At 38.6% G+C, this 22,802-nt stretch overlaps 1 protein-coding gene across 1 annotated transcript in view; it reads right to left on the bottom strand.

The window, feature by feature from the left end:
- LOC129677921 (putative ankyrin repeat domain-containing protein 19) overlaps positions 1 to 20,457 on the bottom strand; it is a 61,492-nt gene extending 41,035 nt beyond the window's left edge. The window contains exons 1-6 of the mRNA XM_055608592.1: positions 20,165 to 20,457; positions 13,520 to 13,634; positions 13,194 to 13,367; positions 8,786 to 8,892; positions 6,862 to 6,999; positions 2,563 to 2,624 (exon numbers count right to left, since the gene is read on the bottom strand). Coding sequence (XP_055464567.1) covers positions 2,563 to 2,624; positions 6,862 to 6,999; positions 8,786 to 8,892; positions 13,194 to 13,367; positions 13,520 to 13,634; positions 20,165 to 20,457 — 889 coding nt within the window. The remainder of the gene's footprint in view (positions 1 to 2,562; positions 2,625 to 6,861; positions 7,000 to 8,785; positions 8,893 to 13,193; positions 13,368 to 13,519; positions 13,635 to 20,164) is intronic.
- Between the last annotated feature and the right edge of the window lie 2,345 nt (positions 20,458 to 22,802).

The raw sequence follows: 22,802 nt of genomic DNA, 5'->3' as shown, positions 1-22,802 counted from the left end.
AGTTGGCCATCAGGCTCAGCATCTGCTTTGACAGTCTATACTGCAGAGGCTTTCAGAGGCCCTCTGTGGCAGGTTTCAAGGTTGTTTCCTGTTTTCTTCTGGCTTTCAGAGGCCCTCTGTAGCAGGTTCCGAGGTTGTTTCCTATTTTCTTTTTCTTCTGATGTCCATTCTCTTTGCCTTTCAGGATGGGGATTGAACATTTTAGTTAGGGTCCTCTCTTTTGCTTAGTTTGCTTAGATGTACAGATTTTAGTGGGTTTATTCTATGTTGTATGTTTATATGAGTGAGTATATACCATGCGTGTCTTTTTGCTTCTGGGACAACTCACTCAGGATGATCCTTTCCAGGTCCCACCATTTACCTGCAAATTTCATGATTTCCTTATTTTTCATTGCTGAGTAATACTCCATTGTATAGATGTACCACAGTTTCTGCATCCATTCTTCAGTTGAGGGGCATCTGGGTTGTTTCCAGCTTCTGACTATTACAAATAAAGCTGCTACAAACATGGTTGAGCAGATGTCCTTTTTGTGTACTTGTGCCTCTTTTGGGTATATGCCTAGGAGTGGTATGGCTGGATCTTGAGGAAGCGCTATTCCTAGTTGTCTGAGAAAGCACCAGATTGATTTCCAGAGTGGTTGTACCAGTTTACATTCCCACCAGCAGTGGAGAAGGGTTCCCCTTTCTCCACAACCTCTCCAGCATGTGTTGTCCCTTGAGTTTTTCATCTTGGCCATTCTGATGGGTGTAAGGTGAAATCTCAGGGTTGTTTTGATTTGCATTTCCCTAATGGCTAATGAGGTTGAGCATTTCTTTAAGTGCTTCTCTGCCATTCGATATTCCTCTACAGAGAATTCTCTCTTTAGCTCTGTTCCCCATTTTTTAAGTGGATTGAACAAAGCGACTGCCTACAGATTGGGAAAGAATCATCACCAACCCTTTATCTGACAGAGGACTCATATCCAATATATATAAAGAACTAACCAAGCTGAAAAGCAATAAACCAAGTAATCCACTTATCTGGGGTCTTTTGTGGTTCAATATGAATGTTAGCATTTTTTTCTGTGAAGAATGAGATGGGAATTTTTATTGGGATTGCACTGAATCTGTAAATTGCTTTGTGTAGAATTGTCATTTTCACTAATTCTACCAAAACATTAGCATGAAATGTCTTTTCACTTTTTAGTTTCTTTCTTAATCTTTTTCTTCAAAGAGTTAAAGTTTTCATTGTAAAGGTCTTTCACTTTCTTGGTTAGATTTCTTCCTAAATACTTCAGTTTTTGAGAATATTGAGAATGGAAGTATTTCCATGCTCTCTCAGAGCATTGTGTTGTCATATAGAAAAGCTACTAATTTTTATAAGTTGATTTTGTATCCTGCCACTTTGCTGAAATTGTTGATCATTTCTGGAAGTTTTGTGGTGAAATATTGAGGATCTCTTACGTATAATATCATACCATATTCACATAGGAATAATTTAACTTCTTTTCCTAGTTGTAGCCCTTTAATTTTTTTCTTGTTTTATTATACTTAGGAATTCTTCAAGCACCGTATTGAAAAGGAGCGGGGTAATGTAGAGGCCTGTCTCATCCCTGACCTCAAGATTGCTGGGATTGCTTTGAGTAGCTCGTGGATTAGGCCCTTACCTAGAACAGGGCTCTGGGTTCAATCCCCAGCACTGAGAGTTATTAATGTTCTAATCTAATACCTATCTAGTCAGCCTAGTATCACATTGTTTTAGCACAAGACATAGTCATCTGAAGTGGAGACATTTACAAATCACAGCCTTGATCCTGTGAATGTCCCAGTCCCGCCTGAGGAGCTACTGGATGAAGAGTTAGTTTTCCTCAGGGATGTTGGATCTGAGAAGCTGCCCATCTCTTGGAGATGGTCCCAACCCATGCACACACAGCAGCGCTAAATGGACTCTTGGGATGTTAAAAGAGGGAAGGGGCACACATGGCACTGGAGGGAGGAGTTATGGGTTTTCAGGGGAGGCAATGTAGTAGAAGAAATAGGAGAATGTTTGATAAAAACACATTACATTCATATACAAATATTAGAAAAATTATATAAAATCACAGAAATAGATGAGTATTATAGTCTAGAATGGACAGTTGGAAAATACAGGTCAAGTTTTAGACCAACAACATAGGAAAAAAAACAATATAATGTTTTAACATTCATGTTTAGTGACTAAAACCAAGTAATGTTCAACTATATGATGAAATCTATTCTTATAAACAATTAATCCCATTTATAACATGCTACAATGTGATGGTTACTGTAACATAAACATTAACATACTAATTTTGAGAATCGTTTTTTACATATACAATGACATAAAAGATTTTAAGTGCCAAAATTGGAAAATGATCTTTCTCCTCAGGCAATACCATTTTGAATTGAAAATATCGTGATTAATTTCTTTATAAACCTGAACTCTAAACTAGAAAGAAAAAAAAATAAATGCAATTTACAGTTGGTTTTGAAAACTTTTAGAGTTAGAACTTTGTTACTCTGACACTTTCTTCTGAAATACAGTACAAAGAGATGTCTTACCTTGATTCCTCTCTCTTAAACCTTGTATTGGGTTATGCTCATACTCCAAAAGGATTGTCCTCCTGTCTTATACAAAATAAAATGATACATGCAGTCATTACTTTAACATTGGACTGAAAACCATGCCAAACATATTAAATTATTAAGAGTGTTTCAGGCAGTATCAGGGTGTGTTGGTATAGTCTTCAAACCGTGAACTTGAACATATTTGTCTTAAGCTTTTACTTAGATAAAGAAATGGTGATGAATCAATGTCAGCATATGTGCTAGGTTACCTCAAGATAAGGGAAAGTACCATAATCACTGATACAGTCCTAGCTTCATAACTAACAGCTATTGTTACACAGTTTCTCTTAGAGTGAAACAGACTTCTGAGAACTGCTTTACTGCTTTAGTTCAAGTTATTATGAAGACTTAACAATATAAAGATGTAAAGAGGTAAATAGAAAAGCAAGAGAACAATTTGTATCTTAACATTGAATTTCTTTGAAAACCAAAATGAAACCCTACGTACGTTTTTTGCCACAGAAACTAATGCACCAATATTACAGCTTCCAGCAAATATGAAGTGCTAGTATGTTTATTATCCATTCTGCTATTTGTGGTTTGTACTTTGGAAAATAATGGCCATTGAATAGTTTAAAACTAAAATTCATATTAACATATAAACTCCTTAAATTAGCAAAATAATTATTTATTATTATTGAGCTAATAAATCATACTAAGATTTTTTTAACTGTTAAATTACAAAACCTAAATATTTTCCTTTACTTAATCAAATCATAATCCACAGACTATTATTATAATGGTGCTTAATTTTCATGATTATTATTGTATTAGTTACTTTTCTATTTCTGTAATAAAATACTATAGCCAAGGCAACTGGTAAAAAGCAAAGTTTATTATGGTTCATTAATACAAAGGAATAAGAGTCCATCCTGGCAGGAACAGATACAGAGACCCAAAGATAAACATTATGCAGAGAGAGAGAGAGAGAGAGTCTAAATGGGACGTCTCCATCAAATGCCTCTCCTCAAAACTTAGGGAATTCCACGGAAGAAAAGGTGGGAAGACTGTAAGAGACAGAAGGGCTAAAGAATACCAGGAGAACAAAGCCTTCTGAATCAACTAAGCAAGGTCCATATGGGCTCACAGAGACTAAAGCAGGCAGCACAGGGCCCACATGGGTCTGCATCAGGTCCTTTGGGTATATTAACTTGGCTATTAACTTGGTATTTTTGTGGGACTCCTGACTGTGAGAATGAGTGGGTCTCTGATTCTTTTGCTTGCTATTGGGAATCCTTCCCTCCTGTTGGGTTGCTATGTCCAACTTTGATATGATTGGTTTTGCTTCATCATATTATATTTTATTTTATCTCATTTGGTTGTTATCTCTTACAGGCCTGTTTGTTTTTCTAATGAGAGACAGAAAGGGAGTGGATCCAGAGGAGGGGAGGCACAGAGGAACTGGCAGGAGCGGAGGGAGAGGAAACTATAATCAGGATGTATTACATAAAAACAGAATCTATTTTCTTTTTTTTCAAATTAATAAGCAAGTGTTTATTAATCTAATAGACAATTAAAGGCTCTTTCAGTGTTAGAAAAATCTGTTAACATAATAAGGTTAATAGATCAAAATTAAAAGAACATGGTGTTATCAATAGATGATAGAAAGTTTTAGGTAAAATCTAGAAGCCATTCTTTTTCAAATAAAACTTACTAAGCCAAAACAAGAAAGAAACCATTAAATACATATACATAAGTGTGTCATATATAAGATGATCTTTGAAACATTGAAGCAGCACTCTAAACAGAAAGATAGTAGGGTCTTTCACTTAAAATCGGTAGCATATAAATGATCCACCTAATCTCAAAATTACTAATCAAAATTATTTTGATATTTTAGTATCTGCAGTAAGAGAAGAAAAATGGTGAATATACATTGTAGAAAAGTTAGATCAGAAATTTTTTTCAATATGTGATTACATGCATACAGAATCATGTGCCTGTATAGAATCTGAAGTACATTTTGTTATGTAAATGAATGCAAGCTTAATATATAGACAACACAGGTATTATAATATACAAGCTAAAAATATAGATTTGAAATTCTGATAATGTGTTTGAATCTGGCTTGCCTATCCATGGGCTCACGCTGTGAGAGAAAGCCCATGCTGAATAGCCCAGAGACCCAGGATAGAACCAAAAATGACTGGTGTGGTGGTATGAAAAAAATACCCACCATAGGTCCATAGGGGGTGGCACTATTAGGAGGTGTGGCCTTGCTGGAGTAGGTGTGGCTTTGTTGGAAGAAATGCATCACTCAGGGGTGGGCTTTAAGTTCTCAGAATCTCAAAGCAGGCCTGGTGGCTTACAGTCTTCCTTCCTGATACCTGCCAATCTAGATGTAGAAATCTCAGATACCACCTCAACACCATGTCTGCCTGTACATTGCCATGCTTCCTGCCATAATAATGGACAAAATGTCTAAAATGTAAGCCAGGCCCAATTAAATGTCTTCCTTCATAACAGTTGCCATGATCATGGTGTCTCTTCACAGCAATAAAAGCCTAAGTAAGACAACTGGCAAAAAAATCAACAAAATTATTCCTAATTATATTCTGCTATAATCATAGATCTGTGACTAGCCAGCTGTCATCAGAGAGGCATCATCCAGCAACTGATGGGAACAGATTCAGAGACCCACAGTCAAACACTAGGCAAAGCCAGGGGAACCTCCACAGTGGCAGGAAGGAAAGGATGGTAAGACCCAAGGTTTGAGGACACCATAAGAACATGGCCTACAGAATCAACTAAGCAGGGCTCATAGGAGCTCACAGAGACTGAAGCAACAAACACAGACCTGTATGGGTAAGAATTAGGTCCTCTGAATATATCCTACGGTTGTGTAGCTTGATGTTCTTGTGTAACTCCCAACAGTGAGGGGTAATCTCAACTCTTTTACCTGTGCTTGTGACTCTTTTCCTCCTACTAGTTTGTTTCATCCAGCCTCAATATGAGGGCTTGTGCCTAGTCTTGTGCCCGGTTAAGCCATGGGTAGATATCCCTGGGAGGCCTGCTCTTTTTTTGGTGGGAGGGGGAGGTAGTTGGGGGAATAGAGGAGCAGATCTGTAGGAGAGGAAGGGGGAGGGATGGGGAAAGGTGAAGGGAGGGAAACTGCAGTTAAGATATAATGTATGAGAGAATAATTAAAATAAAAAGAAAAACTGAATTGGAACATCTCCTGAATAGAGTGATTTAGAATCATCCAAACTCAGAAATGGGGCTATTCAAACTGGTAAAGGAGTTTCTGGATAAAGTTCAGTGTCAAAGAAGAGCAGAATCTTTAATCTCTTCTTGAAAAATTATCAGACACTATCGGATATTTTGGAGTTGTCACAACATATATTTAAAGGCAGAATAGCCAAAATCCTCCTAGGTAACCAATCATGAAGGTCTAGGTTCACATGTTGACTGCAAATAAAGGTTTTGAACAGATGAGAAGGGTCTATTTACTGTCGATGGATAAAGCTAAGACTCCTAGCTGCTAAAGTAGAGCTTTTTTGGAATAAAATCCATTTGAAATGAAGAAACTCTTCTAATGATTATGTAAATCATGCCACAAGAGCTCAGGGATTTGGAACAATGAGGGCAACTACTGAGTAGCTGTTAATCCTTACTGTGCTATGGGATCCACTGAATGGCAAAACTATAACAACAAAATTAACAAGAAAAGAGACATGACTAGAAATTTCTTTCCTTTCTCCCTCTGATTTGTGAAAGAGGGTTAATTCTCTTGTATTTACAGAACAAGCTGATTTCCTGGAATTTCCAGTGGGCTTGTGTAAAAGACATCTTTTAGAGATTTTCTACTTAAATGAATATTATAAGACTAAAGTAAACAATTAAAAATAAAAATGTGACACTGTGTCTGATGCACAAAGGTTATGTTTGGAATTAAATGAAGCATTTCTAGAATCTCTAAGTATGAAGATCTTCAAACTAGTGAGCAGGAGTTGTAAATGTAGACCAGTGGTAGAACACTTGCCTTGCCCACAGTATTCAATACCAACATTATTGAAAAGCAAGCATGACTTGGAATTAAAATATCCTGCACCCATTTCTACTTCTAAATAATCCATAATTTTGTTTGGTTCTAGCTGATGAGGTGAACTAACTCACTTCCGTTTCAAAACTACCTGACCTGAAAGTGAAATCCCAGCAACTGATGGGAACCACACTCAAGTGTATTACCTGGTGCATTATTTGAAACAATTAAAGTTAGTTAGAATTACTTACACCTCACGATCACCTTCAATAGCATAGCGTAAAGCAGTCCATCCAAACAAATCTTTCAAATTCATGTCCACACCTTGTTGAAGAAGAAGGTTGACCATAACTGGTGAATCACATCTTACAGCATACATGAGAGAATTTCTAAAACAAATACAAATTGTTACAAACTTTAATATAATCATTTAAATGATTATTAGATATGCTTTACCAAATAGCTTGCCCAACTCTATAGAGTTATTAATAGCATAAGTATTTTGGATGATCCGGTAGTCCACACTGCAAGTTTTCTTCAGCGCTAAAAAGACAACACTAGTAGACTTCTTCCCCACTAATCTACTACCTGGAAGAGTCCTAACTTAATATCCTATGGTGGACAACTATGTTACTAAGGAAACATTATCTGATGCACATTAAGATTTAGGAGTTATCTATTTTTTCCATGGCTTAAAAAAAAATCTTGTAACTTATACTCATGTCGAATAAGTAAAATTATTTGTGTGATTAATATATTAGTAACAATATAAAATGATATTGATTATAGTTACAGTACTTTCAGTTAATGGTGCTGATTACCACATGATGGGATTCCTCAGTGTGTGTTAATATTTTTTTCAGACAGGGACTCAAGATGTATGTTTTATTATGTAGATCAGGCTGACCTCAAACTCATAGATATACCTGCCACTGTCTCCTGATTGCTAGCCAGCTCTCATGTGAATAATCTTACAACCACGTTTCAAGTGTATTATTACATTTTTAATATATTAGAGATGTATTTTCCCTGGTTTAGCCACACAGCTCTGGAAAGCAATGCTAGTCAAGACCTAAGGGGATCTTGCTATAGTTCAGTCTGGAAGCAGATAATATTATCCATGTAGTACTAGTTTGGGATGTAAAGGATTCAAGAGTTAGGGGATTATGCGGATTTACACCAGGGTTTCAGGACTAAAAATAAACCCATAAGACCAGGCAGTGAGCAGCAAGCTGAAATCTCTTGCACAGGGCTTAGTAGAGTTGTGTGTTGAGCTGCAAACGGGACTTCAGGGTGCTGGAGATGTTAGATACACAGGAAAGCTGGGGAGTTTTCCCACATTCTCCCAGTGATGGAGAATCATACTGAATCATGGTGTCCCTGCCAAGACAGACAATAGGTTCTGAGATCATGAGTCAAAATGAGTCTTCCCTCCATTAATTTGCCTCTGTTATATATTATGTCATGCCTGTATGATAAGTAACTAATACACAAAGTTTTTTTTAATTTTATATTCAATATAAACTTTTCTAAAGAAAAGTATATAAAAACAAAATTAATACATTTTAGCTAATAAAAAATCATATGTATAATATCAGGATAAAAATTAAATTGTCAATATTAATAAGAGGGTATAAACTTTATTACATATCACTCAGTTTGGATTATTAAAATTCTAAGCTGATAGCTGGGCATGGTGGCACATGCCTATAATTCCAGCACTTGGGATGCAGAGGCAGGTAGATTGCCAGCCCGGTCTACAAAGTGAGTCCAGGACTGCCAAGGCTATACAGAAAAACCCTGTCTCAAGAAACCAAAAAAAGGAAAAAAGAAAAACGAATTCTAAACTTGGCATGGTGGCACATATCTTTAATAACAGCCTTCAGAAGGCAAAGGCATGCAGATCTTTGGGTTCAAGTCCACCTTGATCTACAGAGCAAGTTCTAGGATAGCCAGAGCTACAAAGAGGAACCATGTCTCAAAAATAAAAAAAAAATTAAAAAGAAGGAGGATGGGGAGGAGAAGAAAAGAAAATCTACCTAACAAAAAATATATGTCTGGTTTCAGTATATCCCTGTATGTTAATTGTATTGTTCTATTAATGTATTTTTAGGGCATGGCTGTCTCCATTTTAGGATAACACTGAAAGGTTTTTTGTAAGTCAAATGATTCTACCTTCTCTGAGAGTCAACTGCATGTATACTTGCTTCCATCTTTACTAAAAATTGTGCCATCTTCAGTCTGTTTTCCCTGAGAGCAAGCAATAATGGTGTGAGGTTATCCTGTAAAATAACAAAATAAACAGATTTTGCAAAGACTCAAAGGCATAAATATATGAAACAAACACAGAGCCTGAAGAAGTGGGCTAGAGATAAAGACAGTGCATTAAAAGCCACCCTTTCCTTCTCACCCTACTATGCTTTCATGTGTGCAGCACATTCTCTTCAGAGTGTTGCCTTTTGCCTACAGCTGTGACATGAACCCCAGTCCTCCCCAAAGCTCACTTGAAATAGTTTTGCTTTTATGAAACTTTGCTCCCCTTCTTGCATTTGCCTTAGTATTTTGGAGTCATGTGATTTCTCCCATCTAAACTTCAGTGTTCTGAAGGCAGGAGCTGTCTCTTTATCTCAAACGCTCAATCACAAACACAATAGCAAAGGTTCTCATTGCTTTATTGAATTAATAAGCCAAATTTTCATGTCTAGAGCCCCAAAACTATTTCCATCACAGAAGTACCACACTGCAATAAAGGCTTTATCATCAACTGTTTACCTCTCTGGGCCACATCATGAATCTGGGAGAGCAGAGCCTAAAAACGGGCCAGACTAAAGTCTCATGTGATAGCCAACGTTATTCAGAATGTCAGACAATTTATACCTGAGGGTTCTCAAGAGTTATATGAGTAAAGTGTTTAACTGCAAGGACAGGCTACATGGAGCAGAGGCATGTTTTTCCAGAGAGGCACATAAATAACAGCTGAAGTACACTCACCCCTATCTGCTACACCTGGATGAGCACAAGAACACATTCCGAGAAAGAGTGTGTTTTTAAAAAGTGAGGTCACAAGACTCTTGTTTTCTTGGGGTTTCTTACAAGCACTAAAAGTTCTCCTCACATAGACAACAGAAGAAAGAGAGAACAGGGAACAGGACAGGAGCCTACCACAGAGGGCCTCTGAAAGGCTCTACCCTGCAGGGTATCAAAGCAGATGCTGAGACCAAACTTTGGGCAGAGCACAGGGAATCTTATGAAAGAAGGGGGAGAAAGAAAGACCTGGAGGGGATAGGAGCTCCACAAGGAGAACAACAGAACCAAAAAATCTGGGCCCAGTGGTCTTTTCTGAGACTAATACTCCAGCCAAGGACCATTGATGGAGATAATCTAGAACCCCTGCTCAGATGTAGCCCATGACAGTTCAGTGTCCAAGTGGGTTCCATAGTAATGGGGACAGGGACTGTCTCTGACATGAACTGATTGGCCTGCTCTTTGATCACCTTCCCCTGACGGGGGAGCAGCCTTACCAGGCCACAGAGGAATGGCTACAATGCAGCCAGTCCTGATGAGACCTGATAAGCTTGGGTCAGATGGAAGGGGAGGAGGACCTCCCCTATCAGTGGACTTGGAGGGAGGCATGGGAGGAGACGAAAGAGGGAAGGTGGGATTAGGAGGGGGCTACAGCCGGGATAAAATATGAATAACTGTAATTGATACAAAAACTAAAAATTAAATTAAAAAAAAAGAAAAAGAAAAAAACCAAAGAGCTAGAGGCAACTGGGTAAAGTTGGGAGCAAGAGAGGTGGTCCTTCCCAGGCAAGAGAGAGCACACCAACTGATTGCACAACCAGTGCAAATGGTTACCCCTGAAAACATACATACACATACGTACACGCAACCTTATATGGACTCAACAGGTTATATACACGAATGTATATGTGTATATACATTTATATATGTAATAACAATTTTAAAAAAGGCCATGAATTTGAAGGAGAGCAGGGGGAGGGCATGGGAGGATTTGGAGGGAAGAAAGGGAAAGAAAAAAGGAAAAAAGGAAGAAAGGGAAAGAGAAAAGAAAAGTATAGCAACCCTTCTAGAATCTATCTTTACTCTCTGTCTTCTTCACAACCTTGTCAAAAATAAAAATTTCAAATCTTATTATTTTGATTACCCCTTCTCTCAGTAATTCTGACTTGATTTGAAAGCTCTTCTTGGACCTCCTTACTTCCCTTTAATTGACTCTAAATACCCACAGAGCAATCCCTGGATGTGCATGCTGGTCCAGGTCATCCAGGATCCCGTCCAGCACACTGCTTGGACTCAATAATATCCTCCTGTGAGTGAGTGCAGATGCCAGCCTCCCTTCTAGGGGCCAGCACCTGACTACCCACTGGAGAAGATGCAGTTCCGCCCTCAAACTTCACCCTGTTCATATCAGTTAGATGGGGTTGACACACATATCCCTGAGTCTTCTGTAATAACACCTTTATGTTTATTTTTTAAATATAATCAAAAGGCTAGATTTTGGGAACATATTGCTAGAGTCTTGATGCTGCCCAGGCTACAATATTTTCCAGCAGCTCTCCACTTTTTCCGAGCCTCTTACTAAGCCACTCTCTGTGAGTCCCTAGTTCAGAGACTTGCTGGTGTCACAATCTCTCACCTAAGAAGTGAGTACATATCAAAGGGGATATTGGTGGCCACAGTCACTTTTCCCCACCTCTTCTCTGTCTCCTGCCTCCTGCCTTGTAATCAGAGAACCTGATGTAGGCTTGCACTGTGAAAACTCTCTAATCCTAAAGGAAAAAATAATAGGAGGAGACTCTTTCTGTTTTTCAATGGTGTTACTAACTCTATAAACTCATTACTCCACAGTCATCTGCCCCAGTGTCCCTCTTGAGTACCCTGAAACTCTCAGTCACCATATCTCTCCATAAAAAATAAGACATCAATTGTTTCTCTAAGTCCTGCCCCTTGGCTTATTTTTAATTCAGTAACATCCTTTCTCAAAGTAGGCAAAAATTATACCAAACTCAAGAATAGCCTGTCCATACAAACAAACTGGAAAAATTCTAAACAATTAACAAGGGCTTCCTGGCTATTTTCTAATTACATAACTTGCAACTTGGCTTGAATATTTCTAATCAGCTTCTGTTTCCATTAATCTTCTATTAGCACTCCCATGACTAGATAAATTACTGATAGAACTTGTCAATGGCGTCAATATTTCCACTTATTTCAAAGTTGTTTTGAGTTGTAAGATGATAGATATTTGCAAAGCTAATATTGCTTTAGTGTATTGATTTTTAATCTTTACAGAAATGTTTTTAAAGTACTGAACAAAATTCAAACCTTTAACAAACTCAGTGTTTTCTCATACATTTGTCTTGAGTGTAAAGAAGAAAGTTGCACCTTCCATACCACCGATACTTAAATGATTCCCTTCCAATTTTGTCTAAGCATTTCATTCAGAGAGCAAGTGAGCTTCTAAACAGGGGTGATGAGCCCTGCACACATCACAGGTATTTCTTTTATATACATAGGAAATTTTTAAATTTTATTTATTTTTTTTTATTGATTGCAGTTTATTCAGTTTGTATCCCAGCTATAGTCCCCTCTTTTGTGCCCTCCCAAACTTACCCTCTCTCCCTCATCTCTTCCCACGCCCCTCCCCAAGTCCACTGATAGGGGAGGTTCTCCTCCCCCACCATCTGACCCTAGCCTATCAGGTCTCATCAGGACTGTCTACATTGTCTTCCTCTGTGGCCTGGTAAGGCTGCTCCCCCCTCAGGGGGAGGTGATCAAAGAGCCAGCCACTGAGTTCATGTTAAAGACAATCCCTGTTCCCATTATTAGGAAACCCACTTGGAATCTGAGGCACCCATGGGCTTCCTCTGAGCAGGAGTTCTAGGTTATCTCCATCAATGGTCCTTGGCTGGAGTATCAGTCTCAGAAAAGACCCCTGTGCCCAGACTTTTTGGTTCTGTTGCTCTCCTTGTGGAGCTCCTGTCCCCTCCAGGTCTTTCGATCTCCCCCTTCTTTCACACGATTCCCTGCACTCTGCCTAAAGTTTATCTATGAGTCTCTGCTCAAATATACAACAAGAACATTTGCACAAACATGTTCATAGCAGTTTTATTCATAATAACCAGAATCTGGAAACAATCCAGATGTCCCTCAACTGAGGAATGGATACAGAAATTGTGGTACATTTACACAATGGAATAATACTACTCAGAAATTAAAAACAAGGAAATCATGAAATTTATAGGCAAATGATGGGAACTGGAAAAGATTGTCCTGAGTGAGCTATCCCAGAAGCAGAAAGACACACATGGTATGTACTCATTCATAAGTGGCTATTAAACATATAATATAGGATAAGCATACTAAAATCTGTACACCTAAAGAAGTTAAGCAAGGAGGACCCTGGGTAAGATGATCAGTCCTCATTCAGAAAGGCAAATGGGATGGATATTGGAAGAGGGAGAAAGCAGGAAATAGGACAGGAGCCTACTACAGAGGGCCTCTGAAAGACTCTACCCGGCAGGGTATCACCACTGTCTCTAAGCAGAGTGATCCTTACTTTCGTTCTTTCCTCAATGTCTGCTCCGTACTGCAGCAGCGTGGCAGCGGCTGCTGAGTTCCCAGCATAGACGGCATAGTGAAGGGCAGTGTTACCCCCGCTGTCTTTAATGTGCGGGTTAGCATGATGCTCTAGCAGAAAACACACGATTTCCTCTTCCCAGCTTTGGACAGCCTTAAAAGGGGGTAACAAGAAGCACACGGTCAACTCAAAGAATTTATGACACACAGTCATGGGTTTTACCAATTAATCATATTTACATGAGATGAATTCATTTTTAGGTAAATCAAAATCATCTCATTTTTAAAATGATGACTATGATCTACCTTCATCAGGGGTGTGATGTTATGATTGTCACGTACATTAATCTCACAGCCACGCCTCCAGAGATACCTCACCAGTTCTAGATGTCCATAGAAGCAGGCGAAGTGCATGGCATTCCTACAGAGAAATCACAGTGCACTATCTCAATATACACAAGTATTCATGTAACTGAAACTGTGCCTTTTCAACAAATATGTGATGTCCTTCTGAAGAAATGTGTTTTCCTTGTGAAATTTCTTCCAAAACCAAACACACACACACACACACACACACACACACACACACACACACACACCTGCTTTATTTGCACCAAGCCTCATTTAAAATTTCAGGACATAGAACATAGATCCTTTGCCAGAGTGTAATACAAAAGGCTTCTTTCCCAATTTAATATACACCCCTTGTTTCCAAGTCTCCTGAGTCTTTTCTTGTCTGTTTCCATTGACGTGCTGTCTTCTGTACTTGAAGCAAGACAGTTCACTAGGCTCTGCTCACAGCATTCTTCTCCAACACTGAACTCCAAACTTGCCCACATTCCTACCACAAAGCAGGTCTTCTGCCCTATAAACCACATGCTCATGACAGTATTGAGGAAAGAGAGAAGGGACTGGAACCAACAACCAGCCATACTGCACTAAAGACTGACCCCAGAAACTTGCATCTGTTCACAAGACTTCATACCACCCAAACCAGAGCTGCCGTCTGAGGACCAAGTGCGCAAATACATGAGTCTGGGTGTGGGAGTAAGGATTTGTCTTCAAACCCTGTCATATTTTTATCCTAGTTTAGGATCTGTTGCCTACAAGCTATCTCTTACCCTTTCAAGGCTTCAATTCTGCTCCAATAAACTGGAACATTGTGATGCTTCATTTGGAATGTATATATAATAATTAAGAAAGTGTTACTTATAACATGCTAGATATTATATTATTTCAACTTAACATACATGGTGTTTCAGGTAGATAAAACAATACAACTATACCCATTTTGGAGAGGTTTTAAGGATTCTATATTTCAATGAATGTAACATAATTTTCTTAAGTAAGACAGGATCTTCCTTCCAAGCTAGCCATACACTCATGTTCTTCCTGCTAAGATGCTGAAGCTAGAATGCTCTTCTCCTGTTTTAGAACTATGAATGGTAATAATTTTTAGAGTTTTTTTAGTACTTATAACAATGGGTCAGAATACAATCCTACATATAATTCTATATATAATCATATATATATATATAATCCTATATATATATAATCCTATATATATAAAATCATATATAGATACATATACATATATATAATCCTATATATATAAAATCATATATAGATACATATACATATATATATATATGTATATACATATATATATATATATATATATATACAATGGGTATAATTTATTTTAGTCAGTATTGCTACTTTGGTCAAAGAAACATGAAGTTTTCAAGAAGGGATAGATCCTGAAAGATAGTATATACATAGTAGGTATTCTGGTTAAGTCTGGAGACTAAACAGATTGAGAGAATGGGGGACAAGAAATCATGTTTCTATAGAGAAACTATTGTAAAAATAAGACCCCTGTGCAATATTAACCATTAATATTTGCTATCTTTTACTTTCATATTTATGATTAGTGTCTTGGTTTAGATTTCTATTGCTGTGATAAAACACCATGACCAAAGAAAATTGGGGAATAAAGGGCTTAGTTAGCTTGTGTCACTGTTCACCATCAAAGGACAGAACAGAACTCAAACAAGGCAGAACTCTGGAGCTGACACAGAGGACATGAAAGGGTGCTGCTTACTGGTTTGCTTTCTCATGGCTTGCTCAGCCTACTTTCTTTCTTTCCTTTCTTTCTTTCTTTCTTTCTTTCTTTCTTTCTTTCTTTCTTTCTTTCTTTTTTTTTGTCCTTGTGGAGCTTCTGTTCTTTTTTCATTATTATTCTTTTTTTATTAATTACACTTTATTCACTTTGTATCCCCCCATAAGCCCCTCCCGACCCCACCCTCCTTCCTCCTCTCCCCTTCTTTACCCATGCCTCTCCCCAAGTCCACAGATAGGGGAGGTCCTCCTCTCCTTCCTTCTGATTTTAGTCTATCAGATCACGTCAGGAGTGGCTGCAATATCATCTTCTGTGGCCTGGTAAGGCTACTCCCCCCTCAGGGGGAGGTGATCAAAGAGCAGGCCAATCAGATTATGTCAGAGGCAGTTCCTCTTTCCATTACTATGTAACCCACTTGGACACTGAACTGTCAGGTGCTACATCTGTGCAGGGGTTCTAGGTTGTCTCCATGAATAGTCCTCGGTTGGAGTATGAGTCTCTGGGATGTTCCTTGTGTTCAAATTTTCTGGTTCTGTTGCTCTCCTTGTGTAGTTCCCATCCTCTCCAGCTCTTACTATTTCCCACTCTTACATAAGATTCCTTGTACTCTGCCCAACAGTAGGCCATAAATCTCAGTGTCTGCTTTGATAGTCTGCAAGGCAAAGGCTTTCAGAGGCCTTCTGTGGCAGGTTCCTAGGTTGTTTCCTGTTTTCTTCTTCTTCTGATGTACATCCTCTTTGCCTTTCAGGATGGGGATTGAGCGCTTTAGTCAGGGTCCTCTCTCTTGATTAGTTTCTTTAGATGTACAGTTTTTAGGAGGTTTATCCTATGTTATATGTCTATGTGAGTGATTATATACTATGTGTGTCTTTCTGCTTCTGGGACAACTCAGTCAGGATGATCCTTTCTAGGTCCCACAATTTACCTGCAAATTTCATGATTTCCTTATTTTTCATTGCAGAGTAATACTCCATTGTGTAGATGTACCACAATTTCTGCATCCATTCTTCAGTTGAGGGGCATATGGGCTGTTTCCAGCTTCTGGCTATTACAAATAAAGCTGCTACAAGCACGGTTGAGCAAATGTCCTTATTGTGTACTTGAGCCTCTTTTGGATATATGCCTAGGGGTGGTATGGCTGGATCTTGAGGAAGCACTATTCCTAGTTGTCTGAGAAAGTGCCAGATTGATTTCCAGAGTGGTTGGACAAATTTACATTCCCAGCAGCAGTGGAGGAGGGTTCCCCTTTCTCCACAACCTCTCCAGCATGTGTTGTCACTTGAGTTTTTCATCTTGGCTATTCTGATGGCTGTAAGGTGAAATCTCAGGGTCATTTTGGTTTTCATTTCCCTAATGGTTAAGGACATTGAGCATTTCTTTAAGTGTTTCTCTGCCATTCGATATTCCTCTACAGAGAATTCTCTGTTTAGCTCTGTTCCCCATTTTTTAATTGGATTACTTGGTTTGCTGCTTTTCAGCTTCTTTAGTTCTTTGTATATACTCAATATTAGTCCTCTGTCAGATAAAGGGTTGGTGAAGATTCTTTCCCAATCTGTAGGCAGTCGTTTTCTTTTGATGACAGTGTCCTTTGATTTACAGAAGCTTTTCAGTTTCATAAGGTCCCATTTATTGATTGTTGCTCTTAGAGCCTGTGCTGTTGGTGTTCTGTTCAGGAAGTTTTCTCCTGTACCAATGAGTTCTAGGGTATTCCACATTTTTTTTTCTAACCGATTTAATGTGTCTGGTTTTATGTTGAGGTCTTTGATTCACTTGGACTTTAGTTTTGTGCAGGGTGATAAGTATGGATCTATTTGCATTTTTCTACATGTAGACATCCAGTTGGGCCAGCACGATTTGTTGAAGATGCTATCTTTTCTCCATTGTATGGTTTTGGCATCTTTGTCAAAGATCAAGTGTCCATAAGTGTGTGGATTTATTTCTGGGTCCTCTGTTTGGTTCCATTGATCCACCATTCTGTTTCTATGCCAGTACCATGCAGTTTTTATTACTTTTGTTCTATAGTGAAACTTAAGATCAGGGATGGAGATACCTCCAGAAGATCTTTTATTGTAGAGGATTGTTTTAGCGATTCTGGGTTTCTTGTTATTCCATATGAAGTTGAGAATTTTTCTTTCAAGGTCTGTAAAGAATTGTGTTGGTAATTTGATGGGAATTACATTGAATCTGTAGATTGCTTTTGGTAAGATGGCCATTTTTACTATGTTAATCTTGCCAAGCCATGAGCATGGGAGATCTTTCCATCTTCTCATATCTTCTAATTCTTTCTTCAGAGACTTGAAATTTTTTTTATACAAGTCTTTGACTTGCTTGGTTAGTATTACTCCAAGGTACTTTATGTCATTTGTGGCTATTGTGAAGGGTGTTGTTTCCTAATTTCTCTCTCAGCCCTTCTGTCTTTTGTATACAGGAGGGCTGCTGATTTTTTTTGAGTTAATTTTGTATCTGGCCACTTTGCTGAAGGTGTTTATCAGGTGCAGGAGTTCCCTGGTAGAGTTTTTGGGGTGACTCACGTATACTATCATATCATCTGCATATAGTGATAATTTGACTTCTTCCTTTCCAATTTATATCCCCTTGATCTCCTTCAACTGTCATATTGCTCTAGCAAGAACTTCCAGAACTATGTTGAAGAGATATAGAGAGAGTGGGCAGCCTTGTCTTGTCCCTGATTTCAGTGGGATTGCTTTCAGTTTCTCTCCGTTCAGTTTGATGTTGGTTATAGGCGATATAGTATATCGCCTTTACTATGTTTAGATATGTGCCTTGTATTTCTGATCTCTCCAATACTTTAAACATGAATGGATGTTGGATTTTGTCAAATGCTTTTCAGCATCTAGGGAGATTATTATATGGTTTTTTTCTTTCAGTTTGTTAATATGGTGGAACACATTGGTGGATTTCCGTATGTTGAACCACCCCTGCATACCTGGGATGAAGCCTACTTGGTCATAGTGGATGATATCTTTGATGTGTTCTTGTATTCGGTTTGCAAGTATTTTGTTAAGTATTTTTGCATCAATGTTCATAAAGGAGATTGGCCTGAAATTCTCTTTCTTTGTTGGGTCTTTGTGTGGTTTAGGTACCAAGGTGACTATGGCTTCATAGAATGTTCCTTCTGTTTCTATTTTCAGCCTGCTTTCTTATAGAACCCAGAACCACCAGCCCAGGAATGGCAGCACCCATAATGCCCTGGGGCCTCCCACATCAATCCCTAATTAAGGAAATGCCCTACAGGCTTCGATACAGCCCAACCATATGGAGGCATTTTCTTAATTGCAGTTCCCTCATCTCAGATGACTTTAACTTGTGTCAAATTGATGTGAAACTAACCAGCACAATCAGTCTAAAATTGTTTGCATGTATAAGTCTATATAGAATAAAATGATGCTTGGTATATTTATATAATATAAAAATTTATAAACACAGATAAAAAGATCCTCTTCAGAAAAGACTAAGTATAGACAGAAACTATCAATACATATATAAACACAAAATTAAAACAGTGTAAGATTTCCATCTGTGGATGAAAGCAATCTCCTCTTCAAAGGCCTATTTGAAGGAAGAGCAGAAGTGCATGCAGAACCATAACCAACTAACTCTACAGGAGTCGAAGAGCAAGACTTGGTGCCAACCTACTGTGTTAAAGTAGAGCATTCTCTCTACCGCCAAAAAGAAGCGAGAGAGAAATAAAAAGATGACCACAAGCCACCAAGTGTTCAAATTAACATTTAAGTCAGTGGTTCTAACCTGTGGAGGCATCAGTGAGACTTTCACAGGATCGCCTAACACCATCAGAAAACACAGATATTCACATTATGATTCAAAACAGTAGCAAATTACAGTTATGAAGTAGCAACGAAAATACTTTTATGTTCCGCAGAACATGTGGAACTGTTTTAAGGGTCACAGCAATAAGAAGGTTTAGAACCACTGATTTAAGTAATAAAAAAGAGAAAAGTTTACTTGTAATTTAAATACTTGAAAACAATACATTCGTTTTGGCACATGGTTTGCTAATAAAAATCTACAATCAATATTTGTGTAGATGTAATCAGAGTTGTCACTGAGCGTAACAAGCCAATTTTCCTCTATGTCTGTCTATGCCTCCTTCAAACATGAGATATTGTTTCAATGGATGCACTGTAATTTTTTTAATAACTCTGTGTGCTTGTAATGATTTGATATTTTAAGGTAAGCTGGGAAAAAGAAGTGCCTTGGGTTTTCTTCACCCTACTAGGATCAAGAGGTAGAGATGTGTACAACTTTCAATTGTGGCAGGAGGAGCAGATACACTTCCCAGTTCAGTTCCAGACAACACACATCAGTTTAAATGGATGGATAGATAGATAGATAGATAGATAGATAGATAGATAGATAGACAGATGGATACATACATACATACAAACATACATTATATATATCATATAATGGATACCAGATTTTACTTGAAGAATTTTTAGTCTTGAAGGTGTTATGTTTGAAAAATATTCCTTTTGTTTTTCACCTTTTAAAATGTATGTAACATTGTATCCCTAATGTGTACACTAAGATAAAATGATCTACGTTTGTTGCTTAATACTTTTAAATAGTCTGTTGACTTGCTAAAGGACTCCTGGGCGAAGGGAAAGCATCCAGAGTTCTGCCCTTGCGCTGGCTGGGCCAGGGGGTCCCTCCAGGTGTGCGGACCACAGGTGCTGAGAGAGCCGCTGTGGCAAAGCGCAGAGCTGGGTTCTCCCAGCCGGTCCCCGTCTGGGAGCCAGTAGAGGTGTCTCCTCCCACATCCTCCTCAGGTCTGAGGCGTCTCTTACCTGTTCTCCTTGTCTCTGTGGTTGGCTTCGTATTTACCCAGAGTGAAGTACAGCCGCACAAAAGGCAAGTCCCCTGCGCAGGCGGCCATGTGCAGGTCGTTGTCAGGAAAGTAGGCCATGTCTAAGTAAGCAGGGTCCTGGGTCCCGAGGTACAGCTTGCTTCTCGGAGCTTGGCTGTCACAGAAACCCAAGGGCATCTCTTCGTGATTCTTCTTCTGACAGCAACAGAGTGCAGAGAAGCCTGTGGAATCCAAAGCACTCTTCCCTCCCTCTCGGCTGCATTTTCCTCCCATCTCAGCCAAGGATACTGCAAGCCAACCGTTAACCGCCACAGTGTCAATGTTAGTATAATAAGCAGACTCTCCCCATCGCGTATCAAATTATAAGTCCACCCTCCTGTTTTTCATCTCTTGTATATTATGATTAGCCACTGCATCCATATCTAAATATCAATGGTATTATAATAAGCCCACCCCTCCTGATCCAAATATTATCATTTGTTTATAGGCTAGCCAAGTCTCTGCCCAACGTCCCCTCAAGTCTGCTTCCTGGTTAGTGTCTATCGACTGCAGAGACAGTTGGCAGAAACGCTGTTGTCAAGCCACGTTGGGGGACACAAATACGCAAGGGTAAACATGAACACAAGCGTGCCTGACATTTTGAATGGCTGAAGCCAATGAAGACCAATACGCATGTGCGTGATCCAGCCTGTCAACTCTCTGCAGAGCAGGCCCACATTGCTTCGAACGTCAGAGAAAGAGACTGGAGGGATGCCTCAGCGTTTAAGAGCAGGTAGTGCTCTTGCAGAGTACCCAGGTCTGTTTTCAGCGCCCACCACAGGTGCCTCACAACCAAGAGTCCAATGAGTCGGGGCACCTACACTCGCAAGGCCACGCTCCCTCACACACACAGATACATAATTAAAAATTACAAGTCTTTTCAGGCGCCAAAAGTCAGAAGGCTGGATGGCCTTTAGTCATTTGCTGCAGGCTGATTTATAGCCATGAGAAAGCAGTTCTAATGGCTGTTGAAAGTGGAGGGGGACTAAGAATGCCAAAGGCCTGCACTATAGGAAAATATCTCTAAACAGAAAAAGCCTCTTCATTTCTAATATTTATTTTCCACACCCACTAGTGTCCCTGCATCTGTGTGAGAATTCAGCAGTGGAACTAGCAGCAATCCATTTTCATGGTTTCAGAGATATAAGTACAGACTTTGAAGAAAAACTAATACACTCAACAAGAGACAGTATCCAAATTAACAAAATCAGAAGTGAAAAGGAGTCATAACAACCGACACTGAGGAAATGCAAAGAAGCATTAGGTCTTATTTAAAAAAAAAAAACAAAAACCCTGTACTCCACAAAAATTGGAGAAGCTAAGCCAAATGGATGAATTTCTAGATAGATACCACTTACAAATGTCAAACCAAGATCAAGTATGGTCCTGTAACCCCTAAGGAAATAGAAGCAGTCATTGAAAGTCCCCCAATGGAAAAAAAAAAAAGCCCAGAGCCAGATGGTTTTAGTGCAGACTTTCAAAAAAAGCGCTAATATAAAAACAGAAGGAACATTATGAAACTCATTCTATGAGGCCACAGTCTTTATACCTAAGCCACACAAAGACTCAACAAAGAAAGAATATTTCAGAGCAATTTCTTTTATGAACATTGATGCAAAAATACTCAATAAAATACTCACAAGCTGAATTCAAGCACACATCAAAGATATTATCCAACATGATCATGTAGGCTTCATCCCAGGGATGGTTTGATACGTAAAAATCCATAAATGTAATCCACCGTATAAACAAACTGAAAGAAAGGAACATGTCATCATCTCACTTGATGCTGAAAAAGCCTTTGACAAAATCCAACACCCCTTCATGTTAAAATTACTGGAGAGACTGGGAATACAAGGTGCATACCTAAACACAATAAAGGCAATATATAGCAAGCCAACATCATGGAGAGAAACTTAAAGCAATTACACTGTAATCAGGGAGAAGACAAGGATGCCAACTATCTCCATATCTCTTCAATGCAGTACTTAAAGTACTATTTATCTAGCTAGAGCAAAAAGACAACTAAAAGAGATCAAGGGGATACAAATTGGAAAGAAAGAAGTCAAAGTATAGCTATTTGCACACAATATGATAGTTTTATATATTTTTTTATTAATAAATACCCACCTAACAAAAAGCAGTCTACAGACTCAATGCAATTCCCATTAAAGCACCCACACAGTTCTTTAGAGACCTAGAAAGAGCAAGTCTCAACTTCATATGGAAAATAAAATACCCAGAATCGCTAAAACAATCCTGTATGATAAAAGAACTTCTGGAGGTATCTCCATCGCTGGTTTCACGCTCTGCTGTAGAGCAAGAGTAATAAAAACCACACAACAGGTTATGCAATGGAATCAAACTGAAAACCCAGAAACAAACCCACACACTTCAGGACATTTTAGTTTTAACAAAGAAGTTAAAACCCATATAATGGGGAAAAAAGATAACATATTCAAAAAATGGTGTTGGTCTATATGTAGAAAAATGCAAATAGATCCAGATTAATCATCCTGAACAAAACTCAAATACAAGTGGCTCAAAGACCTCAACATAAAACCAAACACACTAAATCT

Source organism: Psammomys obesus, unplaced genomic scaffold, assembly GCF_907164565.1.
Source record: "Psammomys obesus unplaced genomic scaffold, mPsaObe1.curated_primary_1811, whole genome shotgun sequence".
NCBI lineage: Eukaryota > Metazoa > Chordata > Mammalia > Rodentia > Muridae > Psammomys > Psammomys obesus.
Note: the sequence above shows the minus strand (reverse complement) of the source record. Positions and strands in the feature narration are given on the sequence as shown.